Source organism: Schistocerca cancellata, chromosome 5 (assembly GCF_023864275.1).
Source record: "Schistocerca cancellata isolate TAMUIC-IGC-003103 chromosome 5, iqSchCanc2.1, whole genome shotgun sequence".
Taxonomy (NCBI): domain Eukaryota; kingdom Metazoa; phylum Arthropoda; class Insecta; order Orthoptera; family Acrididae; genus Schistocerca; species Schistocerca cancellata.
The window spans coordinates 413811591-413838479 of NC_064630.1; the positions used below are offsets into that span (position 1 = coordinate 413811591).

The 26889-nt window shown below is 43.8% G+C and overlaps 1 protein-coding gene across 2 annotated transcripts in view; it reads left to right on the forward strand.

Moving 5' to 3' along the window:
• The window catches only part of LOC126187590 (endoplasmic reticulum metallopeptidase 1-like), a 303753-nt gene that overhangs the window by 217452 nt on the left and 59412 nt on the right, over positions 1 to 26889 (forward strand). For both annotated transcript variants that reach the window (XM_049928772.1, XM_049928773.1), the window contains one exon: positions 24929 to 25475. In XM_049928772.1, coding sequence (XP_049784729.1) covers positions 24929 to 25475 — 547 coding nt within the window. The remainder of the gene's footprint in view (positions 1 to 24928; positions 25476 to 26889) is intronic.

Here is a 26889-nt window from a genome sequence, read left to right on the forward strand (position 1 = left end):
ACGTCAACCGACTCAGTGTCGTAGCTCAAAGGATTTCGAGGAACGTCATGAGGAACCGGCAAGAACTGCTCGTAAAATTTCTTCATTGAACAACCAGTTTCGGTCCAAGGACCAGCATCTGGTTCATAAAACCATTCACATCATACTGCGAGATATAAAACCAACGGCGTTGGATAATAAATTCATGAATTCGTTACTTTAGAATTAATACATGTTTATTTATACAAAATCAAAGCTCATTATTTGCCATTTTAGTTATTCGTGAAAAATTTCGTCAAGGTGATGTCCATCATTTCGAATGCAGGACTCAAGTCTCTTCTCAGAATCCTCCATCACACGGACTAAAATCTCTGCAGGGATGGCAGCAATTTCATCTCGTCCAAATTTCGTGGTTTGTAGCTATAGACCCAGTTCATAAGGAACCCCCACAGAAAACACATACTGACAAGTCGGGAGACCTGGGAGGCCAAGGAACATTGCCAAAACGTGAGATAATCCGGCCAGGAAACATGCGTCTAAGAACTGTCATTGAAGTGAAGTGTTTGCGGTTTGCGACGTTGCCCCATCCTGCTGGAACCAAACGCGTTTTAAAGGGATTCGTCGTCTTCTTACATTTTCTGAGTGTACAGGACACTGGTGGATAAGTTGTGGATGCTCTGGAGCCCAGTAACGTCGGTTTTGCGTATTCACGGTCCCATTTAAATGAAAATGAGCTTCATTGCTCATCAATAAAATTTCATTTTCATTCGATCCTAAAATCACTTGCATTCTGTAAGCGAAGTCTTCTCGTACAGCAAAATCAGTTTCCTTAAGTTGTTGGACAATGAGCATTTTGTAGGGATGGAATTTGAATTCTTTATGCAAAATTCGTCTAACGGATTCAAGATTGAGTCGTAACTCACTAGCACGACGTCTAGCTGACCGTTCTGGGCTTCTGACTGCCGCTTGCCTTGCCCTTTCAACATTTTTCTGGTGTCGTTACTCCGCGTCTCAGGCCAGAATGCTTCTTATCTAGTATGTTTCCAGTTGATGTGAAGTTTTCCACCCATCTGAGGATTGTGTACGGCTCGGAACAGCTCCATGTCGACAGACATCAAACCGCGCACGAAACAATCGCTGCCTAGCAATAATGGACTCACCACTTTTCAGGAAACTGTCATAGGCAAACACTCGACGTTGCAAGTCCCACTGCTCCATAGTGACTGAGTAAATGAAATGGCGTCTTGTGTGGATGGGAAGTATCCCCACCACGACCACCTCCCACCGCCGCGCCCTCAGTACTACGCAGTTCAAAACCGTCCGTCTCCCGTGTGTCACCCTGTACTTGAATTCATAATGACGGGACAATGCATTTATTTGATTACCTTGTTTCCTGAGTCTGGTACCTGACTGAATTGATTTTCGAAAGGGGAGTAGGCACTGTTGCCCGCGATGGACGCCTGGAGGCCAAAGTGATCGCGTGGAGTCGGTTGCGTACTGTCTGGGTCGACACAGCTCTTAGTTCCTCCAAAAGGACTGCTCAGTTCTGTTACACTCTTCTCGGGGTACCTAAGAGCCTTCCTAATTTGCAGGCAGCGGTCACCAGCTGACATAAATTGCTGTTGACCACAGCGAGGCAGATCTTAGATCTTCCATCTCATGTCACTGGTCGGATGTTCGAATGACGCCGCTGTTGTGTAAGTCATTTCGGCGGCAACTTCGCAAGCCGTTCACCCGTCTTGCCTTAAAGTGACAATTTGCTCACGTACTAAGATAGAAATTATATTTCCAGGCAGGCTGACAGAATGAATATTGTACATAAACCGATTCACGATTGGTGACACAGCGAACATTGCTGAACCACATTCAGAATACAAATGAGCTTGTACCTGAACTACACAGGTGCCTGAACATATCGATTACGTTGCCCAAAACAAGTTTTCGCTATGTAAGTCATTAGGGTGGCTCCAAACAATTTTTATCAGCAGCTGAGTTTGATAACTGATCTCGTCTTCAATTTTTGTAATCAAGTCGTCCTCAGTTGTGTATGTATACATGTTATTGTATATTGTTAATTTCCACTTTGTGGCCAGTCTAATTACAACTGAATGACACGGTTTTTATGCCATACAAGTTTCGCCTTTATTCTTTGCAAGGAATCTTGAGTGACAGATTTCGTGGATGTTGATCTGCGTACACAAGGCGACAAAAGTCATGGAATGCCTCCTAAACAGCGTGTCGGATCTCCTTTTCCCTGGCGCAGTGCAGAAATTCGACGTAGCGCGCCCTCTAAAATTCGTTGGAAGTCCCCTGCAGAAATACAGTCATTCTGCCTCTACAGTGGTCCGTAATTGCGAAAGTGTTGCCGATGTAGAATTTTAAGCTCGAACTGATTTCTTTTATGTTCCATAAACGTTCGATGGGATTCATGTCGATCGTTCTGGGTGGCCAGATCATTCGCTCGAATTGTTTAGTGTGTTCCTCAAATCAGTTGTGAACAGTTATGGCCAGGAGACAGAGCGCATTGTCATCTATGGTCTCCACGTAGCTGAACATAACAATTTCCAGTCAGTCATCGGTTCAATTGGACCAGAGGACCCAATACATTCCATGTAAACACAGCCTACACCATTATGGAGCCACCACCAGCTTGCACTGTGCTCTGTTGGCAACTTGTTTCCTTAGCTTCGTAGGGTTTGCGCCACGCTGGAACCTAATGTCAGCTCGTAACAGCCAAAATCGGGACTCACCTGACCAGGCCACGATTTTCCAGTCGCCTAGGGTTCAACAGATGTGGTTACGAACCCAGGAGCAGGGCTGCAGGCGATGTGCTGTTAGCAAAGGCACTCGCGTGCGTCCATCGTCTGCCGCCATAGCCCATTAACGCAAAATTTCGCCGCACACTCCAACTCTACATTCGTCGTACGTCCCACATTGATTTCTCGGGTTATCTCGCGCTATCTTGCTTGTCTGTTAGCACTGAGAAATCTATGCAAACGCCGCTAATGTTGGTCATTAAGTGAAGGCCGTTGATCACTCCGCTGTCCGAGGTGAGAGTTAATACCTGAAATTTGGTATCCTCGACACTGTCTAGGCACAGTGCATCACGGACACGGAGTATTGAATTCCTAACGATTTCCGAAATAGGCATCCCATGCGTCTAGCTCCAACTACCATTCCACATTGAAAGTCTGTTAATTCCCGTCGTGCGGGCATAATCACGCAAGACACCGTCTCACACGAATCAGCAGAGTAAAAATGACAGCTTCACCAATGCACTGCCCTTTTACACATTGTGCACGCGATACTGCTGCCATCTTTATATGTGTATATCGCTATCCCACGACTTCTGTCACCTCACTGTATTGTGCTCTTGTTCCTTTGTTACATATGTTTCTCTTATAACTACTATTTGAATTTTCTTTTCTTCATATCGCACTCGTCTTTCCAATCACGCTGCGAGCAGACAAAGATTACGCTTCGATCTGATGAAGACGACTATATCAGTAATTGAAATATTCCGCAAGAAATAATTGAATCGTTAATTTAACTATAAGCATAACAACATGCCGTAAATCAGCCACGCCAGGAAAACGACAAAAATAAAATAATTAACGAGATCCTACTTCGTCAGTTGCTATTCAACAAAAATGTTAATTTTCTAGGACTGTTCATGAATCAATTCAGCCCGGAAGTCTGTTTTGGCACATTTTATACTTAATTGATGGTTGATGTTTAGGCCAAATGAACACAGGTGCCTCTAATGCTAAATTATTTTACAGTTTCGAAGTTACCTTCACTTGAATCGATCTTGCGTGCAGACTACTGATAACACCACCGACGGTTGCGGTTCTAATGAATCTTCAGCTTATTGTGAAGTCATTGGCGTATTTATGCGGGCAGTAAAAGAGACGGTACTTCACTGGAGTTGGAAGAAATCATTTGTGCAGACTGACAAGGAGCTCTTCAGCTAGTGTGTTCAGGACGGAATATGATGATGCAGTGTGTGTGTGTGTGTGTGTGTGTGTGTGTGTGTGTGTGTGTGTGAGTGTGTGTGTCTCATTAGACAACACCAGGTAATGTCGTTATGCTAGATAACATTTGAAGTTTCGGGAACAGAACTACATGCCCTTGCCAAAGAAGTGGGACAGGGTACTATGTACTACAGTTGAATGCTTTCCGCCACGACGGTATGTTGTTTGAAGGGTAATGCAGTAATGGAAAAGGGAATTATTAGAAGTAGATTATGTAACAGTTCCTTCTGTCGACAAATGAGCCACCATCCTTTTGTGAAGCGAAACGATACTAATGTGCTATCTGTCTGCTTGCTGTGTCGACCATATTTTTCTTGTTGATACGTAACCTTCCTTGTGCTACCGGAAGTGCTGTCGATGTTAACAGTGATCTTCATATTCCGTGATGAATTATGTCCTTCAGTTCCGCAAGCTTGTTGTTGACCTGCATAACCACGTGTCATCAACGAAGCTCTTGCACACGCTTGACGAAGTCGGCTCGTCAGACCGGTCCCTTAATTGGCTGTTCTTTTACCTTTTACTAATCGACGGACGACGACTTGAGGTTTGATTTGTTACGGGTTAGGAGTGCTGCAGTTAACAGGCTGCACACGCTCGACGAAGTCGGCTCGTCAGACCGGTTCCTTAATTGGCTGTTTTTTTACCTTTTACTAATCGACGGACGACGACTTGAGATTTGATTTGTTACGGGATAGGAGTGCTGCAGCTAACAGGGTGCACACGCTCGACGTCGGCTCGTTAGACCGGTTCCTTAATTGGCTGTTTTTTTACCTTTTACTAATCCACGGACGACGACTTGAGGTTTGATTTGTTACGGGAAAGGAGTGCTGCAGTTAACAGGAGTGGTGTAGTTAACACCTGAGTAGTTTCCTGTTGCGGCGCTAGATGGGAGCAGGAGGAAGCAAGAGAGGCAGAGAGGGGAGCATGGGGAAGAGTGTATGCAATTAGTACGCTCGTGGGTAAAGCAGTCTTAGTTAGCAAGAAGATCGTACTGCCTGAAATATTCATTTCCAATCAGTTGTTCCTTATCTCAAAATAAAGTTTCGGAGCCTCAACGGCCTGTGAAAGTTTCGTCGTAAAATTTTGTGACACTTCGTAACAGCCAATGGCGTACAGTACCTGCACTTAAATCTGTTCGTGGAGCAAGCTTTGAACAAAACAAAGGAGAACTTTGGAAAGATAGAATAGATGAAAAAATAAAGGTTTGCTGATGACAATGTAATTCTTTGTCAGAGACTGTAAAGGATGTGAAAGAGCAGTTGAACTAAATGTTTCTTGAAAAGACATTCTAAGACTAACATTAAAAAAAGTAAAATAAGGGTAATGTAATGTTGTTGGATTAAATCGGGCAGTGCTGAGGAAATCAGATGAAATGATACACCAAAAGTACTCAACGCATTTTGCTATGTGGGTAGCAAAGTAATTGACAGCCGAAGTAAAGAGGATAGAAAACGTAGACTGATAGTACCAAGGAAACCATTTCTGAAGAACAGAGATTTAACATCCAATAGAAATTTAATCATTAGGAAATCTTGTGCGAAGGCATTTGTCTGGAGTGAAGCTCTGTACAGAAATGAAAAGTTGGTGATACACGGTTCAAATAAGAAGACAAGTTCTTGAAATACAGTGCTACAGGGTAATGCTGAAATTAGGTGACTAGTAACTAATGAGGTGGTACTGAATCAGACTGATGAGAAAAGACACTCCTGTCACAACTTAACCAAAGCAAGAGGGGGTGGTGGTGGTGGTGGTGGTGGTGGTGTGCTAAGTATTCAAGAGAGACAGTGACAGCAGGTTCAAATGGATGTCTGTCTGCTGCAGTTACGCAGAGATGAAGAGACTTGTACACGATACTCTAGCGTGGAGAGTCTTTGGACTGGAGAACACATCATCTGCGCGATTAATTATACACCGTTTAGACATTTATTAGTGATGTTGCTAGAGTTTGTGTGGACAGAAGATGCTTTCTTACTTCCCACCAAGTTAGGTTCTGCCAATCTTTATTCCACGTGTTTACCTAGTCTTCTACTGCATCACGACCAATTGCGTAACAGCAGTTAGTTGCTTTCCTCGTGATAAGTATAGTGGTATCTTCTCTGCCTTGAACTAAAACTCAGCTGACAACATAAAATAATATACGCTGCAAATTAAAGACAATAGACGTAAAATCTGGAAGTAAAGGATACGTTGATACCCATAAACTACAGTGTATCACTATGTTGATCTCCAAACCTTAAGAGGTGAAATCAGCCAAGTTGAGTGCATTTCTGGCCATTAGGCCAGAGTAATATCGTGATGTACTTCATTTAAATTGATAGTTCGAATACTGAATTGGCAATTTTTTGTAGACCACATTATTTGACTAATCGAATGAGGAACACACAACAATGAGGGTTACACACAATAGTGTCGCACCTGCATTACAAGTGGTTGAAGGCGCAACGCTAACACAGTCGGCATACATTTCCGCTTTATCGAGCTGAAGAAGGTTGAAAATCCGTTGCCGTAACTAAAAGGTTTCATAATCGGAAGTAGTGGGCTTCAGAAACCACCGCTGAGACCTAACAAATTAGGATTTTCGTGATTTCTCTAGTTTAATTCATGCGATTGATGGAGTGGCTCCTTCAACAAGAACACTTCAGATTCCCTGCTTTATATTTGTCCAGAAGAGCTGGTGATTTATGTCTAGAGACCTCAATCTTGCGGGGAATTTGGACTTCATTTGGGCCTCTGGTCTTCAGGAAGCCACTGTTCTTTTTCCCATCCTGAATTTCTTCATAGCACTTACTGCCATAAATTAGCTATCTTCAAATTGTCCCAGCTGAGTTTACAGACTTCTGAAGACAAGTCATGCAATGTGACATACCGATGGAAATTCTCAAATCCACTTTTGGCCCAGTCGAGACAGACAGGAAGAGAATCATAATCTGTAACAGGACGGAGGTCGTAAACTATTTTCCATAAATTAAGCAACCCTCACCCTAGCAGTGACTTTTATTTTTTTTAGTTTTTTGTCGAATGTAGTGAAACTTAAGTACATAGAGCGCTATCGGTACGACATAAGTAAAACTTAAGCACGTAATAGCAAAGAATTCATTTGCAAACTTAGAGCATGCTTTACACTGAGGTGAAGAAGATGGGGTACCTCCTAATATAGTGTCGGACGTCCTTTTGTCCGGTATAATGCTGCAACTCCACATGGCATGGACTCAAAAAGTCGTTGGAAGTCCCCAACAGAAATGTTGGGCCATTCTGCCTCTATAACCGCCCATAATTGCGGAAGTGTATCCGGTGCAGGATCTTGCGCACGAACTGACCTCTACATTATGTCCCATAAACGTTAGATAGGATTCATGTCCTGCGATCTGGGTGGCCAAATCATTCGCTCGAATTGTCCAGAATGTTCTTCAAACCAATCGCGAACAGTTGTGGCTCAGTGACGTGACATCGTTGTTTCGAAACGGAAGTCGATGAATGGCTGTAAATGGTCTGAGTAGCCGGACATACCCATTACTAAACACCGATAGATTCAGTTGAACCAGAGGACTAAGTCTGTTCCATGTAAACGCAGCCCACACCATTTTGGAGCGTCCACCAGCTTGCCTTGTGCATTGACAATTTGGGTCCATGGCTTCGTGGGGTCTACGCCACACTCGAACCATGCAATCACCTCTCACCAGCTGAAATCCGTACTCACCTGACTAGATCATGGTTTTCCAGTCGTCTACGTTCCGACCGATATGATCATGGGCACTCGAGTCTGTCGTCTGCTGCCAGTCCATTAAAGCCAGATTTCGCCGCACTGTCCAAACGAATACGTTCGTCATACGTCCCACACTGATTCATGAGGTTATTCCATGCTACACTATGTGATCAAAAGTATCCGGTCACCTGGCTGAAAATGACTTTAAAGTTCGTGGCGCCCTCCATCGGTAATGATGGAATTCAGTATGGTGTTGGCCCACCCTTAACCTTGATGACAGCGTCCACTCTCGCAGGCATACGTTCATCAGATACTGGAAAGTTTCTTGGGGAATGGCAGCCCATTCTTCAAAGAGTGCTGCACTGAGTAGAGGTATCGATGTCGGTCGGTGAGGCCTGGCACGTAGCCGGCGTTCGAAAACGTCCCAGAGATATTCTATAGGATTAAGGTCAGGACTTCGTGCAGGCCAGTCCATTAGAGATGTTATTTTCGTGTAAACACTCCGCCACAGGTCGTGCGTTATGAACAGGTGCTCGATCGTGTTGAAAGATGCAATCGCCATCCCCGAATTGCTCAACAGTGGGAAGCAAGAAGGTACTTAAAACATCAATGTAGGCCTGTGCTGGCTGCTGTCATGGACTGTGCGGCTGGTCCCGGTGGAGATTAGAGTCCTCCCTCGGGCATGTGTGTGTGTGTGTGTGTGTGTGTGTGTGTGTGTGTGTGTGTGTGTCCTTAAGATAATTGAACATTTTTTTTTAGGCCTGTGCTGTGATAGTGCCAAGAAAAACAAGGGGTACAATCTCCTCCATGAAAAACACGACCACACCATAACGCCACCGCCTCCGAATTTTAGTGTTGGCATACACACACTGGCAGATGACTTTCACCGGGCATTCGCCATACCCGCACCCTGCCATCTGATCGCCACATTGTGTACCGTGAATCGTCACTCCACACAGCATTTCTCCACTGTTCAGTCTTCCAATGTTCACGCTCGTTACACCAAGCGAGGCGTCGTTCGGGATTTGCCGGCGTGATTTGTGGCTTATGAGCAAGTCACTCGAACACGAAATGAAAGTTTTGTCACCTCCCGCCTAACTATCGTAGTACTTGCGGTGGATCCTGATGCAATTTGCAATTCCTGGGTGATGGTCTAGATGATTGTCTTCCTATTGCACATTACGACCCTCTTTAATCTGTCGGCGGTCTCTGTCAGTCAACAGATGAGGTCGGCCTGTACGCTTTTGTGCTGTACGTGTCCCTTCACGTTTCCACTTCACTATCACATCGGTAACAGTGGACCTAGGGATATTTAGCTGTATGGAAATCTCACGTATAGGCGTATGACACAGACACCCAGTCACTTGATCATGTTCGAAGTCTGTGACTACCGAGCTCGTTGATATGGAGTACCTGGAAGTAAGTGGCAGCACAATGCACCGAATATGAAAACTATGTCCTTGAGGGTGCCCGGATACTTCCGATCACAAAGTGTATGTCGCTTGTCTGTTAACACTGACAACTATACGCAACCCCCCAGGGGCTCCACAACTCTTTTGTGGATACGTGTGTAGCGAGCACGGGACCCCGAGCTAATGTGGCCCTCCTTCCTTTCCGGGCTGCATACCTTCCTTTTCTGCATCAATCCCTGTCCCCCATCTTCGCCCCCCCCCCTCCTCTCACCTCTGGCTCTTTCCTTCCCTTTCTCTCCCTCTGGGAGTATGGTTTGTGCCTACGTCCGAAGACGGACACTCATAAATGTAACGCATTCTTCGCCTTCTCTGCTTGTATGTCTTCATCCTTCCTTTGTCCTTCTCTTTTCCTTACCTCTTCTCTTAACCCTTTTCTCCGCTGCGGCGTTTGAGACCTCTCTTCTTTCCTTTCCCTTTCTTTGTTTTTCCCTTTCCCTTTATCTTTCTTCCTCCCTGTGCGTGTCTGAAGGCCGACCCAAGCCTTTTGTGCGTAGCCGGTGACGGGGTAACGCGTAATTCCCCGCCCCGGGTAGACAGGTAGGACACGTACGTACCCCCTGGTAACGGCCAGGCCCAGGGAGGGGTGATTACCCGAGCTGATACCTTCCGAAAGTGTCGATTGGTCCCTCCGTCCGTTTGTCGGGAGGTGTGACGTGAGGTGTGAACAATCACCTAAGGCGGGAGTGCCCTCAGAGGGCCCCCACAAGGGAGGAGCGCGCCATCGGTAATCATGGGGGATTCTTCCGCAATGGTTTCCTCACCTTCCACTATGTCTGCTCACAAGCGTAAGTTCACTGAGTCTCAGCCACAGACAGTTCTTCCATCGTTGCCACAGTTCCTTGTTGTTTCTCGGTCTGATGAAGGTCACGACTTCTCCACGGTCAACCCTTTCATTATTCAGAAAGGTGTCGACGCAATTGCAGGTCCTGTAGTCTTGTTCCAGATTACGGAATGGCACCTTGTTGTTAGAAACAGTCAGTGCCCTCCAGACACAAAAATTTCTGCGTACTTCACTTCTCCACACCTTCCCTGTCCGGGTGGAACCGCACCGTACTTTAAATTCCTCACGTGGAGTCGTTTATACACGCTCCCTCGATGGATTGTCTGACGACGAAATTCAGCACTACCTGTCTGACCAGGGCGTAACGGCTGTTCATAGAGTTATGAAAAGGGTTGACACGAACATCATTCCAACCCGCACTGTCTTCTTGACATTTGACAAAGTTCAACTCCCATCCAAAATCAAAGCAGGCTGTGAGATATTTTCCGTTCGCCCTTACATCCCAAACCCTATGCGTTGCTATCGGTGTCAGCGGTTCAAAGGTGTGAACAATCACCAAAGGTCAAAGGTGTCGACATTTGCTGCTCGAAAATTATTCGCCAGTCGACAGCCCACAGTGCCTCAGACAGGAAAATACAGCACTGTCCTTGCTTCTCCTCGGCCAACAAAGGAGGCAGCCACGCAGACATGCGACCTCACCTTTAGTGCCACGGTCGTCAGATCGGCCAGCGCGAAGATCGCCCGTTCAACCTCACCACTTTCGCCTGCCCAGTCTATGGCTCACCCTTCATCGGGTTCTGCTAAATCTCGAGCCCAAAAGTCAGATACCCGGACTTCGAAAAAAGAGCATATTCGTGAAGATTTTTTACGTACCCCACCTTCCCAACCATCGGTTCCTCCTTCATCTAAACATCATATTTCCAAGAAGGCTAATAAGAAACCCAGTTCATCTACATCTCCGCCAAGGCGTGTCTCATCTACAGCACCACCTGGCGGAAATCGCCCTCGGCCATCTTCTGTGTTGCCGAGGCACACTGCTGGCGGCCGATCAACCGGTCGATCGCTGGTGGCAGGAGCTGCTCCCGAACAACCTCTGGATCAGGATCTTCTGCCTTCGGCTGAATGCCGTTCCACGCTGTTGGTCGCAAGCTCTGAGCAGTCGTTGAGTTGACGGCAACCTTGGTCACATTCCTCCATTTTCTGTTCACCCTATGTCCATTATCCACTGGAATATCCGCGGCATTCGAGCCAATAGGTATGAATTGTCGATCCTCTTACGATCCTACTCGCCGGTCATCTTCTGTCTTCAGGAAACAAAGCTGCGTCCCCATGACCGCTCTGTTCTCCCCCATTTTCAGTCCGTCCGATTTGATCTCCCCTCTGTTGAAGGCACTCCAGCCCATGGAGGACTCATGATTCTTCTCCATGATACTCTCCATTATCACCAAATCCCCTTAAACACTGCCTTCCAAGCTGTCGCTGTCTGTCTTTCCCTTTCTGGATATACCTTTTCTCTTTGTACTGTATACATTCCATCGTCCACACCAATGGCACGAGCTGATCTCCTTCATCTTCTTGGTCAGCTTCCACCCCCCTATTTGCTGGTTGGGGACTTCAATGCCCACCACCCGCTTTGGGGATCTCCACATTCTTGTCCACGTGGCTCATTATTGCTAGATGTCTTCCACCAAGCGGATCTAGTTTGCCTCAACACTGGGGTCCGTACGTTTTTGTCTGCCTCCACGACAAATTTATCTCATTTCGACCTTTCGGTCGGTACTGTTCCGCTAGCTCGGCGCTTCGAGTGGTTCGCCCTTGATGATACACACTCGAGTGACCACTTTCCATGTGTCCTTCGATTGCAGCCTCAGCTGCCATCTATACGCCCGCGACGCTGGAAGTTTGCCCAAGCTGATTGGACACTTTTTTCGTCTCTAGCGACATTCGATGACCGTCAATTTCCTAGCGTCGTCGATGTGGTCACACATATTACCGACGTTATTCTTACAGCTGCGGAACGTTCAATACCACGAACCTCCGAATTGCCCCGGCGCCCCCCAGTTCCTTGGTGGAACGAGGCATGCCGTGACGCAATACGTGAGCGGCGACGTGCTCTTCGCGTTTTCCGCCACCATCCTACTTTGGCCAACTGTATCCGCTATAAGCAGTTCCGTGCGCGATGCCGTCGCGTCATCTGCGATAGCAAGAAGGCAAGCTGGAAATTCTTTATTAGCTCATTTAACACCTTCACTCCCTCCTCGGAAGTTTGGAGTCGGCTTCGACATTTATCAGGCGCGCCTAGTTTCTCCCCGGTCTCTGGGCTCATTGTCGCGCGTGATACGTTAGTGGACCCCGTCGCAATTTCTAACTTCTTGGGTAAACACTTTGCTGAGATTTCGAGCTCTTCAAATTACCCGTCAGCGTTTCTCCCGAACAAACGTGCAGCGGAAGTGCAACCTCTTGCTTTCTTGTCTCAAAATCGCGAAAGCTATAATACTGTTTTCTCCATGCGGGAACTCCAACATGCACTCTCTTCTTCTCGCTCCTCCACCCCAGGACCGGATGGTATCCACATCCAAATGTAGCTGCATTTATCAACCCACAGTCTGCGTTACCTCCTTCGCATTTATAATCGAATTTGGACTGACAGTACTTTCCCCAAACGATGGCGGGAAGATATCGTCGTTCCTGTTCCGAAAACTGGAAAGGACAAACATCTCCCCTCTAGCTATCGCCCCATTGCTCTCACGAGTAATGTCTGTAAGGTTTTGGAGCGTATGGTGAATTGCCGTTTAGCTTGGTGGCTGGAGTCCCGCAGTCTTTTAACACCTGCCCAATGCGGGTTGCGAAAGCATCGTTCTGCAGTTGACCATCTTGTTGCTCTCTCCACTTGTATCATGAACAATTTTCTCCGGAAACGCCAAAAAGCAGCAATATTTTTTGATCTGGAGAGAGCATACGATACCTGCTGGAGGACAGGCATCCTCCGCACACTGTTCCTTTGGGGCTTTCGAGGTCGGCTGCCCCTTTTTCTTCGCGAATTTATGGCAGAGCGCACATTCAGGGTGCTGGTGAACACTACTCTCTCCCGTACTTTCTCCCAAGAAAACGGGGTACCCCAGGGCTCCGTGCTAAGTGTTGTACTGTTTGCTATTGCCATAAATCCAATTATGGATTGTCTCCTTCCTGATGTCTCGGGCGCCCTCTTTGTGGACGATTTTGCGATCTACTACAGCTCTCAACGGACCAGCCTTCTTGAACGACGTCTTCAAGGATGTCTCGATCGCCTCTACTCTTGGAGCACCCAAACCGGCATCCGTTTTTCTCCCAGTAAGACCGTTTGTGTTAATTTTTGGCGACGTAAGGAGTTTCTTCCATCCTCCTTACATCTACGACCTGTCAACCTTCCGTTTTCGGACGTCGCTAAATTCTTGGGTCTTATGTTTGACAGAAAACTGTGCTGGTCCTCCCACGTTTCCTATCTTTCGGCTCGCTGTCTGCGATCCCTCAACACCCTCCGTGTCCTGAATGGTACCTCCTGGGGAGCGGACCGAGTGGTCCTTCTCCGCCTCTATCGCGCCTTAGTGCGCTCGAAATTGGACTATGGAAGCATAGTCTACTCCTCTGCTCGGCCGTCTATTCTTAGTCGTCTCGACTCTATCCACCACCGTGGATTACGTTTAGTGTCTGGAGCCTTTTACACCAGCCCTGTGGAAAGCCTTTATGCTGAGACTGCTGAACCTCCGCTGTCCAATCGGCTAGCAGTCGTTCTGAGTCGTTATGCTAGCCATCTGTCTTCCATGCCTGCTAATCCAGCCCATGACCTTTTTTTTCGACGCCTCCTTTGATGTAGGGTATGCAGGCCGCCCGTCCTCCCTACTACCACCGGGAGTCCGCTTCCGTCAACTGCTTCATTCTCTTTCCTTCCGCTTTCCTAAAACCTTATTGACAACTTGGGGTACAGCACCGCCTTGGCTCCGCCCCCGGTTCTGCCTGCTCCGTGACCTTTGTCAATTTCCCAAGGATGGCACCCCCTTCACTTGTTTATCGTCGGGCGTTTGCTGCTCTATGTGCACAAATGAAGGACGCCACATTTATTTACACTGATGGCTCGAAAACATCGTTAGGCGTAGGGAGTGCCTATATTGTTGGCGACACCCCAAATCAATTTCGGCTTCCCGACCAGTGTTCGGTTTATACTGCGGAGCTTTACGCTGTTCTCCAGACTGTCCACTACAGCCGCCATCAGCGGATACAGTATGTTATCTGCTCAGACTCTCTCAGCTCTCTCCTCAGTCTCCAAGCTCTTTACCCTGTGCACCCTCTGGTCCACCGGATTCAGGACTGTCTGCGCTTGCTCCACCTGGGGGACGTCTCGGTGGCGTTCCTCTGGTTCCCGGGACACGTTGGTATCTGTGGAAATGAGGCGGCCGATATTGCGGCCAGGGCTGCAGTCTCTCTTCTTCGGCCAGCTATTCAATCGATTCCCTTCGCCGATCTACGGAGCGTTTTATGTCGTCGTGTTGTTCATTTATGGCACGCACATTGGTCGACACTTCCCCATAATAAATTGCGGGACGTGAAAGCTCTTCCTTGTGCTTGGACCTCTTCCTCCCGAACGCGTCGTCGGGAGGAGGTAATTTTAACTAGACTACGGATAGGGCACTGTCTTTTTAGCCATCGACATCTTTTAAGCGGCGATCCTCCCCCACTCTGTCCCCACTGCTCTCAGCTGTGGACGGTAAGACACCTTTTAATTGAGTGCCCCTATTTTAATCCGTTACGCCCCCGTCTACAGCTGTCGTCTGATATATCGTAGATTTTAGCAGATGACACGCGCTCAGCCGATCGCGTTCTCGAGTTTATTAGTGCCAGTGAAATGACGTCAGTCATTTGAAGCTTTTTTTGGAGACAACCAACCCCTTTCTGTAGAGGATTTTTAAGCCTTTCTTCTGCTTTTAGTTTCTCCAATTTTTTGAGTTTCGTTCCCGTTGCTGCTAGTTTCCATTTTCGGTTTTTGTTGTTTCCTAAGTCACGGACCGGGCGCTAATGACCATAGCAGTTTTGCGCCGTAAAAAACAAAAAACAATAAAACAAACTATACGCAAACGCCGCTGCTCACGGTCGTTCGGTAAAGGCAGTCGGCCAATGCGTTGTTTCTGGTGAGAGGTAATGTGAGAAATTTGGCACTATCTGGATATTCTTGACACTGTATCTCGGGAATATGGAATTCCCTAACGATTTCGGAAACAGCGTGTCCCTTGCGTGTAGCTCCAATTACCACTTCGGGTTCAAAGTTTTCTAATTCCCGTCGTGCGGCCAGAATCACGTCGGTAACCTTTCCACATGAATAGCCGGTGTACAAATGATAGCTCCGCCAATGCACGACCGTTATACACCTTGTGTACGCGATACTACCGCCATCTGGATATGTGCATATAGCTGTCCCATTACTTTTGTCATCTCAGTGTAATTTACAGAATAGCGTAAGTCAATAAGGAAGCATTTGGCTGTGTTCCTAGCAAGCTGTTCAAACTGTACCTGGGTAGGGGGTGAGGAGTACGAACAGCAACACGCCATCGTCGATTATATTGTAGGTTTAAGACAAGCTATAGCCCGCACCATGTGTTTTTTAATCTGACTGTTGAAATTGGTAATGCGCCAGACGAGCTATCTGTGATCGAGCGTTGGCCTCTTTTAAGCTACGCATCGCCAGCGAATCACAGAAATGGTGCACAAGTACCGATTTGATATGCTGCAAGATATCAATGTTGTACTCTTTGGGGCAACGATCGTTAAAATACAACCGTGAATGGAACAGGAAAAGAGGTAAGGCGAAAAGATTTTGGCATGGTATTCTTTCTTGTTTTGCGCTAGACAGAGGTACATACATTTAGATTACGCTTCGGCGCCGTTCCTAAGTTTCGCACTGCTTCCGGCTTCCCAACAGCTAAACTACTCCGTAGCATTTTAATTTATGTTAAGTACAGATGACGCAAACGAATTGTAACTTGACAACTTGACTGGTATTCATGTGGTAGTTCGTTTCAGCACTTCTGCAGTAAGAACATACTTTAATTCTTTCAGTAGCTTTGTTTTCCGGTGGTATGCCTTTGTTTATAACTATCCTTGGAGCGTAATTAATCTGGCCTGTTCACTTCAGTACATATTTGGATTTTGAAACGCTTGCTAGGCAGGAACTATGTGGTACGAAGTGTTAGCGCTGGCGACAGGCGGCGTGAAGTATTCCTGTGCCCCAAGCACGGACGACCGGCCTGTGTCAATAGAGAGGTGCACCTAGTTGACTCCTCGCTCTATTGCCTGCGACAGCAGATACTGCGTCCATGGCCAGATCACGGCGCAGCGCCGAAGTGGAAAACACTATACGTTTTGCGCACTTTTGAAAGCGGTGGCACGTAATTGTTAGGTAAAACAAATACTATAGTCCTTAAAACACTCTTCAGAACCATGGTGCCATGACAATGTTATACACCGTCGCGGCTCGTGCAAACTTTTACCGCTATGCTACAATGTTGTGGCGTGTCTTTCTAAGTTCAAAATTGTTTCTAATGGCTCTGAGCACTGTGCGACTTAACTTCTGAGGTCATCAGTCGCCTAGAACTTAGAACTAATTAAACCTAACTAACCTAAGGACATAACACACATCCATGCCCGAGGCAGGATTCGAACCTGCGACCGTAGCGGTCGCTCGGTTCCACCAGACTGTAGCGCCTAGGACCGCACGGCCACTCCGGCCGGCTCTTTCTATGTAAATTGAACTGTTTGATGTATTTAAATTTTATAATTAATATTTAACGTTGTGAAGGTTAAAATAAGATGGAAGGAAAAAATTGGTATCAGTGATAATTGAACCTGAGCCAAGGAATAGGCTGCCCATACGGTAGACAACTCTGTCGCGGCACCGTCATGCCAACTGTTTCTCAAAAATCCCGCATAAACTACTCTTCAACAATACGTTACACACACAGTCTAAGAAAAATAGACATGGCGCTCTGATCAACGTAACACTAATAGTACCGGAAGGGAGCATGCGCAGTCGGAAAACGGAGTCCCTTCTCTGAGTTGAGTTGATCGTGATGTGGCTGACAATCATTCCAGCACTTGACACTGGTTGCTCGGTATGGCGGAGAGAGCGCTACAAAATAAGTTTCCGTCTGTTCTACTTGCATCCAGAATTCGAAGAGAAATGGCATAATTTTAGTGCAATTTCCGGTTTGCACTTGTATAGGAATGGCATAATGTTAGTGCGATAATCACAGTGTGCTGTAGCACATTATCGCGTAACTGGCTGCCACTGAATACACGTTTTGTAACTGGGGAAAAATACTGCAGGCGGGTGGGAGGGGCAGCTGAAAGAAAATTTATTACATCTATAGACTAATAAATCACCTGTTCTACCAAGCCACCTAATGGCGTGTGGGGAATGCCGTTGGAGTCTGAAGATAATTTCTCGCTTACTAGACAAGACCGTGACGAAACACTCCGCTCTTCGTTGGATCTTCTGTTAATATAGCTCGATAAGATGCCCAGACTGTTAAGACACCCAAGAATCGGTTGAGTGAATGCTTTGTAAGGAGCATTATGCGTGGGTGATATGAATTTCCTTAAGAAATGTATCGACGAATCTCGGGCTGGCACCTGCTTTCCCTGAAACTTGTTTCATATGGCCATTCTACTGAAGGTTATTACCAAATATTTTACGGTTGTTACTGTTTACGGGATTTAGAGCTAATAGTGTAATCAATAATGGAACACGCCAGGTTAGCCGAGGGCACTAATGCGCTGCTTCCTGGACTCGGCTAGGCGTGCTGGGGTCGTATTCTATATCGTTCATACCGATCGGTGCAGTAGGTTAGTCTTGGTAATGTCATCTTCGGTTCTTTATCCGAATTTCCTACTCAGTAAGCTTCTGAGACCTGTTACCGAACGGTCCTCCTGCCGATTTTTCGACAACTGTACCGAGAGGTTTTGGATTTCGGTATGGTCCTGTCGTTTAATTAAACCTTTAATTGAGCGGTTTAAGCTTTGGATTTAGGGATTGTGTTACTAAAGAATCACCACAGGCCACGTCCGGTTGGAAAGTGAATTCATAATAGACTATTTTCCTTTGTTAGAAGTATGGTTAGGTTAGGTTGTTACTGTGAACGATTACAACATAAAAAGAAGTTTCCAATCAATATTCTCCCAAAATACCTGTTACTTTATGCAATTAAGAGTTCAAAGATCACTAAATATCAAGACATTGGCTCTGCTTACGTATATTACACGAGTGTTAGCTGAAATTACTAGTGACTTCCCGTACTCTTTTATGCAAATGGTTTACTTATTAATTATTGACACGCGTTTAAAACTTTTAAGTAGCAATGCAAAGGAATTTTGTGAAGCCTGATAGAGGAAACCTTCCAAATTTCATGCATTTACAGCTTACGCCTGCATCATTCGGCAATCGAGTCAGCCTGCGTCTCTCTCGACGGGAATTACATAAAGTAAGCAACGGTAGCATACAAGCTAATGGTAGCGGAGTTGGTAAGGTTGCGAACTAACGTGGCAAAGGATGTAGGTTCGTATACTGCTGGACGCATAAATAAATTTTTTCCTCTTCGTGTTTGCAACGCATTCTGAGACTTCGTTAATCGTCAAAGTTAAACATTTTTCTGAAATATTCGTTGTAATTTACACACAAGAATATGCAATCTCAGTAACGAGTATCTCCGATTTCGTGACTTCCATATGTTGAAGAAATGAAAGATAAAATTACTGTGCGTGAAACAAACTGACAGTCACATTTATACTTCTCGTCAAAAATAATTCACTTTTTTTTTAATAATACGTAGCGATTTCCGAGAGTGTGGTTAGGCAGGAATTTAAGAGCACAACGTAAATTACTACGAATGAGACTAGCTGTAATTATCTTTATACTTTAGCTTGTCACAAGTATTTATCTACGATCGAATCGTTAACAACAGTAGACAGAGATGAAAGGTTCCCACCACAATATTTTCAGACTATACCACCATATATGAAACATTTTGATTCATCAGATGCATGTTATGAACTACAACGAACTTCTATTGCTGCACTCGCCACACGCTTTCGAAAAGACGATCTCTTAAATTTTGTTTTTGTGAACCATATTGTTGATGTATCATATAGGGAAGTAGGCTACTACATCATTTGGATCTCTAGGAGCGAGCTACAACCACATTCTATGCGTCTTCTTCTTTGACACTCCCTTTTTCTGGTTCATGGAGATGAATTCCGCCTATGCAACTAACTGAAGGCAGCTTATTCCCATACGCGTTTCGCTTCTTTTATTTGTGAAGCATCACGAATAAAGAAAGCGGAACGCGTATGGCAGTAAACAAACTGCCTTCAAAATTCATGGAGGTACGTTCCATCTATGCATCTAATTGAAGTAAGGAACGACGAAAAGCACAAAAATCACGAAGTTTTCGGGTGTTTCTACAGAGGTATTTGTACAGTGTGGTACTACACTCCATTCCTAACTCATATTCCGAAACGTAAAATCCAAAACAAGACGTCGATGTGAATGAAAATAAAATGACATAATGTGACATTTACGACAGTTTCCAAACACAGTCAATATTCTATCGTTGTTATGCATTAATGGAAGCCCATGGTCAGGGAAATTTGAACAGTATTACGTACTCTAACCACACTTTTCGGTACTGTGAAGAATGGCATGCCAGGGTCGGCTGCTAGCCTGTTAGAATTGGTGCCGCTGTGGTGCTGCGGTGCTCATGCGCGGATCTGAGGCAGATTGCTTCTCATCGGCTGGCGCAAGAACTGACATTTCGGTTCGCTACAGCATAGGCCCCCTGGCCCCGGATCGAATCCGCCCAGCGGATTAACGACGAGGGCCGGTATGCTGGCGAGCCTGGATGTGGTTTTTAGGCGGTTTTCCACATCACCGTAGGTGAATACCTGGCTGGTCCCTGTGGCTCACCTCTGTTACACGACTTGCAGACATGTTAAAAAATTCGCACTATTTCACAACTTACACTAGACGCGGACAGCTGGGATACACTAATTCCCTCCTGGAGGTACGGGGTGGTGACATGTAGGGCTTCTGGCCACCCTCTGGATGATGATGATGATGATGATGATGATGATGATGATGATGATGATGATGATGATGATGATGATGATGATGATGATGATGATGATGAACAACAACCCTGTATATGTACAGTTGTCACCCTTGTCCTCCCTTCACAATACTGTACATATAATCGTGCTACATAGTCACACTCAATTTAACACATGTTTATGTATCTGATGATGTAACGAATACAGTGTTGTGATATGTTTTTACAGATCAAATTCGATGTTCAGGTCTTCCAGGTGATGCCAGTTACGTTGAAGCTAGATTCAGAATAAAGTACGTCTATTATGTAATGCCGGTAGCAGCTTTTTGGTCATGTAAGAACGCCTTCATAATTCTGTAGGTCCAGGAAGTCGAAACATGGGGACTGTAAACAAGTGTAAAAGAACTTAGTGAACTGTCAGGCCTCATCCATAAAGTGCAGGTCAGGGGCAAAGACTGGCAACTTGGCGACCAAACTTCCCCACATGGGAATTTACGGGCATCATTTGGGGAGGGAAAATCGGCATGCCTTGGATGGATACCTAGCCAGGCAGTTCAGTATTTTTACTAACCAGCTTTCAGCAGGACTGGCTCAAACGTTTTTTCCGCCACGTGCGGAATTTTCAAGCGCCCGATATCGAGAAGGTGTGCTTTTCGACAGGCCATGACCATTATTTATTTCTCAAAACAAGCAGCTACTTAAGCACTTTCCTTCATTGTGTGAAAAGCAATACTTAAGCGTTAAATAAAGTTGTTGAAACGTAAACCGGATGAAATGCGATAATACTGGATAAACAGTTCATGCAGTGCATTTTAGTTGCTTCAGCTCCAAAAAAAGATTTGGCAGGTTTTTTCCGCATTATCTTAAATATTTATTGATTCCCGCTTTAACGCCGAGATAAAAAAAGGCAATGAGGGAAAATGAAGAAGTTACAGAGGTCAAAAATTAATTTAAAGGACTGTGATAAGAAGAGGTAACTTCTGGCAGATCCAAAGGAGAGGTAGTGGTGGGTGGGAGATAATACCCCTTAAACACAAAGTCTAAATTTAAAATGTCGAATTTAAAAGACTGACATCACGGTAAGTGCATAGTTTTATTTTTCCTCTATTTATTACAAAGTGTTTTTCTCAGCAATAACCCTAGAGGTATTTAAGGAACTATCAGGCCATCATATGTTGAAATTTATCTTGGTTTATTAGGTAGTTTCTCGCTTTGTAGAGGCTGTCAAGCTGACACAGGTACATTTCATGTGCTATGTAGGTGAATGGTAGAAACAGGTGAAAGACTCCCAGTTGCGATCCTTCTTATTTTAAGATTTAACAAAGGTGACCAACCCCAGTGCTTACTTCGTCAATCTGTTTCACAATACCTTAGACAGTCTCCAGTAAAACATGAGATTTTATTAATGATTTGTATTTCCAACTTATTCTCACACATCTTCATCTTTACAACCTGTCATTGTCGTTTGATTCATCCTTTTGGAACCATATAAAATCTTAATATTTTGCCGCTGCCAAAAGCCTCTCACCCTGTGTGGTGGCATGGTTTGCTCCTGGCCCTGGTTTTAAGTGTAAATGTGTTGTGCATCATGACAGATGTCTTGTTTTTATAAGTGCGAAGTGGACCCTTAAGCATTAGCATGAAAGTGAGAGTACTCTGGGGTGCGCACTAGGAGCTGCCTCCATGCTTCATTAGAACAGTCCGTACATGGTAGGGACCATCTTGCACTCTGTTTTCCAATAACAGTTAACCATTTAGTTCATAAGAGACTATCAACCCATGTAAGATTCAGACTAAGTACCTACAACCGAACAATTTGTGTGGCATAGTGGTAATAAATTAGGCTTAAATACAAAAAACTTCCCCATGAATTAGTCTATCTGTAAGTGAAAACTGTATCAAAATCCCTACACCTAATCCTGAAATTAGCCTTCATATACAGAAAAAGGTGGTGGGGGGACTTCATAAGATTAGTCGGTTAACACCGGACGAAAGAAGGTGAGGATTGAGGTTCTGGTTGTGGTGGGAGGTACAGTTTGTTGCGCCCCCTCCCCCCCCCCCCCCCCTCTCCTAATATAATTTGCAGACATGCTTACTTTTTAACAAGCGACAGGTGACTGACATTTTTAAAATAACGATATAGTCTGTATTGAAATACGGAATGGCTATTTGATGATAATTTGCCTCTGTTGGCTAAATTATTTGATGATAATTACAACTTTTCCCCCCACAACAATGGAGCCACATGCCACACAGCTGTAATTGATAAATAGTAATCAAAATAATCCTTGACTTAAATCACATGGACACTTGAAACTGTACAGTCAGAATAGGAGTCAGTTGTTGGTTTTTTGCACATCACACCACTTTATAGGTTAGAAGCTTTTACCAGTTGTTAACTGCAACTAGCTTCTTGAAATCCTCCTTGTTGTCCTGTGCTTGATCCATGTGATTTTGCCTTATTACCACAATTGGAGACCTATGTGGTTATTGCTTCTTTTGTCCTAAGAACTCAATCAGCTGTAAGATATCTGCATTTTAACATGGAACCAGATAGCCACATCATGAACAATAGTAAAATTAAAATGAAGCTGATGGGGATAGTCTGCTTACCAGAACAATACTCTTGACATTTAAATATTCAACACAGTCCGTATAAACAAAACAAAATTCTGTGGTATGTGAGAATGAAGAGTGCTCTGCATGGTTATCATAGATATGAATATCCAAATCTCAGAATATAACTACTTCTGATGCCTAATGAATTAATCATGGATGTTTCACTTGTTATTCCATAGATCCTTGAGCAAATCAACGGTTGTCATACATTTACATATTAGTCTTCCACATCGCTGTGTGCAAAAAAAAAAAATAGTTTGTAATAAAGACAAATAGCATTAACAACGAAATTCATTTAAATACTCTACTCATTTACAATGTTCTAAAATTCCCAATGTGTGTAGTGTGTAATCACTAGTAGGAAATTTGTTTTGATTTTAATGTGATAGTCATTTGCCACCTCACCTCCTCCCGTGTTCCATTCCATGCCCTCCATACCATCTTTCAAGCAGTCGTTAGATGTAACAAGTTAATAAATTTGATGGTCTTTATCTAATATAAACTGACATTAACTCTGAATGTTGGTATCCTATGATGATCTGCCTTCACTTTTTGGCCATTTTGACAGTGGGCTGGGGCAGATAGTGTTAATACTTTCCGTTGAGTGAAATGAATTGTTCAGAGGAATGACAACAAATGTTAAAGATTGCTGCAGGAGCATATACTGTAGTTTATGGGAATTTAGAACTGGCCATGTAGAATTCCCATTGTGCCTGAAGATGGAATGGTGTTTCACAAGTAAAGATAAATGAGTGTTAAAATATTATAACATAAAGCAGGAAGGATATGCTGTGTGGAAAATTAATATAATCACATTTACAGATTAGTTCAGTGTCCTGGATATTAAGAGGTACCATGTCTGAGATATTCGTCGTGCAATTTCAACATCTCGACAAAACATCTGAGAAATCACACTTGATCCTGTTCTGTCCTCCCTGTAAATCACTGTTACAGTTGTGAAAGTAACATTCAGTATTTAATTTTTGTCTGCTATTCTTTTTTATGCTGCAAATGTATTGGAATGAGACTTCCTGATTTATTAAAACTCTTCTGATAGACTAGATCAATATCTTGGTGGCTTACTGTTAGTGGGTAATGCTCTTACCTTCTGAGCTATACAGGCATGACTCATAACTGTGCACAGAATGGCTTCCCATGGAAGCAATAGACCCATGTTTGAGTCACAATTCAACATGTAGTTCTGTTGCCAGGAAGCTTAACAAAAATATTCACCACACTGTGGAGTGAAACATTATAGTGAAAATGTGTTGTAATTATTGAGAATTTCAGGTGCAAGCTTGTACAGTATTAAGGTAGTATGCTCCTCTTAGCTACTAATTGTGTTCAGTTACTTGTCCAACCGTCCTGATATAGGTCTTCCTCATTACTTGTTGAAAATGAGAGGGGTCAAGAGGGTGGTTGGTTTTTGGTCACTGTTAGCAATTTCTTACCACATTCTTACTGACCCAAAGCAGTGCTCAATATGGGCTACAGTTTTTTTATATCTTTCCGATCTGCTCTTGGAAGTTACTCTCTGAACCTTTAGCTTTGTGTAGTGTTTACCATGTAGCAGTACATAGTTTTAAGCTTAAGTTTTCCTTTACCACTTTGCAGTGTGAACTGTCTGGGATGTTTGAAACTTTCAATGTGCTGGTGTCCACTAATTATCTTTATTAACTGACGTGATATTCTGAGTGAACTATTGTATATTTGCTGTGCTTGAGTATTTCTTTCTGTGAGGTTTTGTGTATAGAAGAAATGTTATTCAGAGACAAAAACCTTTAGGGTACAAATTTTCAGCAAGCACAGTTCTTGCATACTCTCACGTTAACACTTAACTATTTATATTTACTTAGCAGGGAAATAGATGGGAAGAAATAAAAATTAGGAAAATCCTACACTTTGCCCATGAAATTTTGTAATAACTACTTTCTATTAATTTTGTACAGTTCTGTTTTCATTGAAATATGTTCAGTTAAAGTGACAAATTTCAACATTTTAACTGAAATAGAATAATATATTGGCTGTAACACCTTGCATTTCTGTAAAATTATCTTTAATATTGGTCTTCACAGCTTCAGTGAAGATCTCACTGATGCAAAGGCTATGCTTTAAAATTTTTTTTTGTCAGTTTTGTTTGCTTGTAAATGATACATTCGCCCAAATTAACTAAGTTTTTATTTTTATTTTATTTATTTATTTTTTTCCAGAATGATCAGATGGTCAGACAGCGCGTAAGGAATCACAATCGTGATTTCCTACCACAGCACCATGGGACTCGAACTCGGAACAATAAGTACCTGCTACCAACACCAACTTCACATCTAGTCATAGTATTAGCTCTTCTACTAGTCCTGTGTTTGCTCATCACTTATCTGGAAAAACAGTTACCAACACCACTTATGGAAGAAGATGCTGCCACACATCCTAGAAGATTCATATCTGAAAGAGCCATGAAAGATTTAGTCAATCTCACAAGCATTGGTCCAAGACCAACAGGGAGCTATGAAAATGAAGTGCTTGCTGTTCGGTGTTTAGCAACAAGAATCAACAAAATCATTAAAGACGCAAAGTCCTCTCATAAAATCTGGCTTGACCTTCAGAAGACAAGTGGAGCATTCCCCCTTTCATTTCTGGATGGGATGACTAATGTTTACAGAAATGTACAAAATATTATTGTTAAAGTTGGACCTAACAGTGGAAGTCGTCACAGCTTGTTGATGAATTGTCACTTTGACACTGTGCAGGACAGCCCAGGTAACACACCTTTCAGACAGAATTTTCATTTCTTGTAATATGTCCTGCGTGCTAAGAGTTTATCATCTATACAGGAGAAAAAAAATGCAAAAGGAAAAATGTGTTTCATCTTTGTGTTCTGTGTACCTTTTTTTGTTATTCTGAAACAACACAATATTTAGTGTGACACGAGGTCTGTCATTGTGAGTGATGCATACTTCCTTCTAATTATTTATGATGTATGTTCTATGTCCACTTTGAGTGATCATTTCACAGATCCTGGTAGTTTGTACTTTTTCTGTTTTACTTGTCAAAAGTATACATCCAGAGCTATAGTTCCATATAGACAGACAGAAAATATGTAAAAAGAGAGAGAGAATTAAGCACAAAAATAGTATATGGTGCTTGCACAACATGTTTTGTTATAGACAGACACAGGTGTCAGAAGAGAGAATCATTCACTAAACGCATCATAGTTAGTTTAGTTCAGTTAGATAATTTATTTGTAATGATGTAGAATGCGGTAGTATGCAGACAGCCAAGGTAGTTTCCATTGCTGCATTTGGAAAATGATGCTTAAAGGAAACAAATAATGTGCAAATGAGGGAATAACAAGAAACATTCACAGAGTTGATAAAAAGTGAACAAAGTCATATAGAAGTAATTAAGGTGATATTAGTGTAACCATAGTTTCTTGATTACCATGTAGTTTGAAAATATTGCTGATATCACCAAACTTGTAATATAAAATTCTCAAAAATATGTAAATACCTTTCTCTACTGTTGGATGTAGTCACTGATGTATTTATATATACATAAGGGAATGTCTGGCTAAATGAACTCTACTAGTGTCAAACATCAGCCTTTTATTAATTTCTGAGAATGTATCATAGCATTGCATGGGAGCAAGTCATGCACAGAGGAAAAACCAGGCAAGAAGAGAATCAAATCATTTCAGCTGTGGTGCTTTAAAATGGTGTTGAAATAGTAGATGGACTGATAGGATAAGTAATGAGGTGGGTTTCCACAGAATTTATAAGGAACATAACGTACGGAGAACACTGACAAGGAGGGACAGGGTTATAAAACATCTGTTAAGGTGTGAGGGGTTCTAGAGGGAACTGTAGAGGATAAGAATTGTAGGGGAAGACAGAGATTGTAGTACATGCAATAAATAATTAAAGACATTTGGTGCAACTGCTACTCCGATGTGAAGTGGTTGGCATAAGATCGGAAGTAGTTGCAGGGTATATAAAACCGTTTAGAGAAAAATGGAAAGGGTAACATGAATTAATATTCACTTCAGCATTACTTGAAACATTGTGGGAATATATGCAGTCTCTAATTTCAGTTGCTTGTGTAACAAAAGTGTAGAGAACAATGGACAACCTGCACACTGGGTGGCGGAGCTAGGCTGTGGTCAGGATGCCTGCAG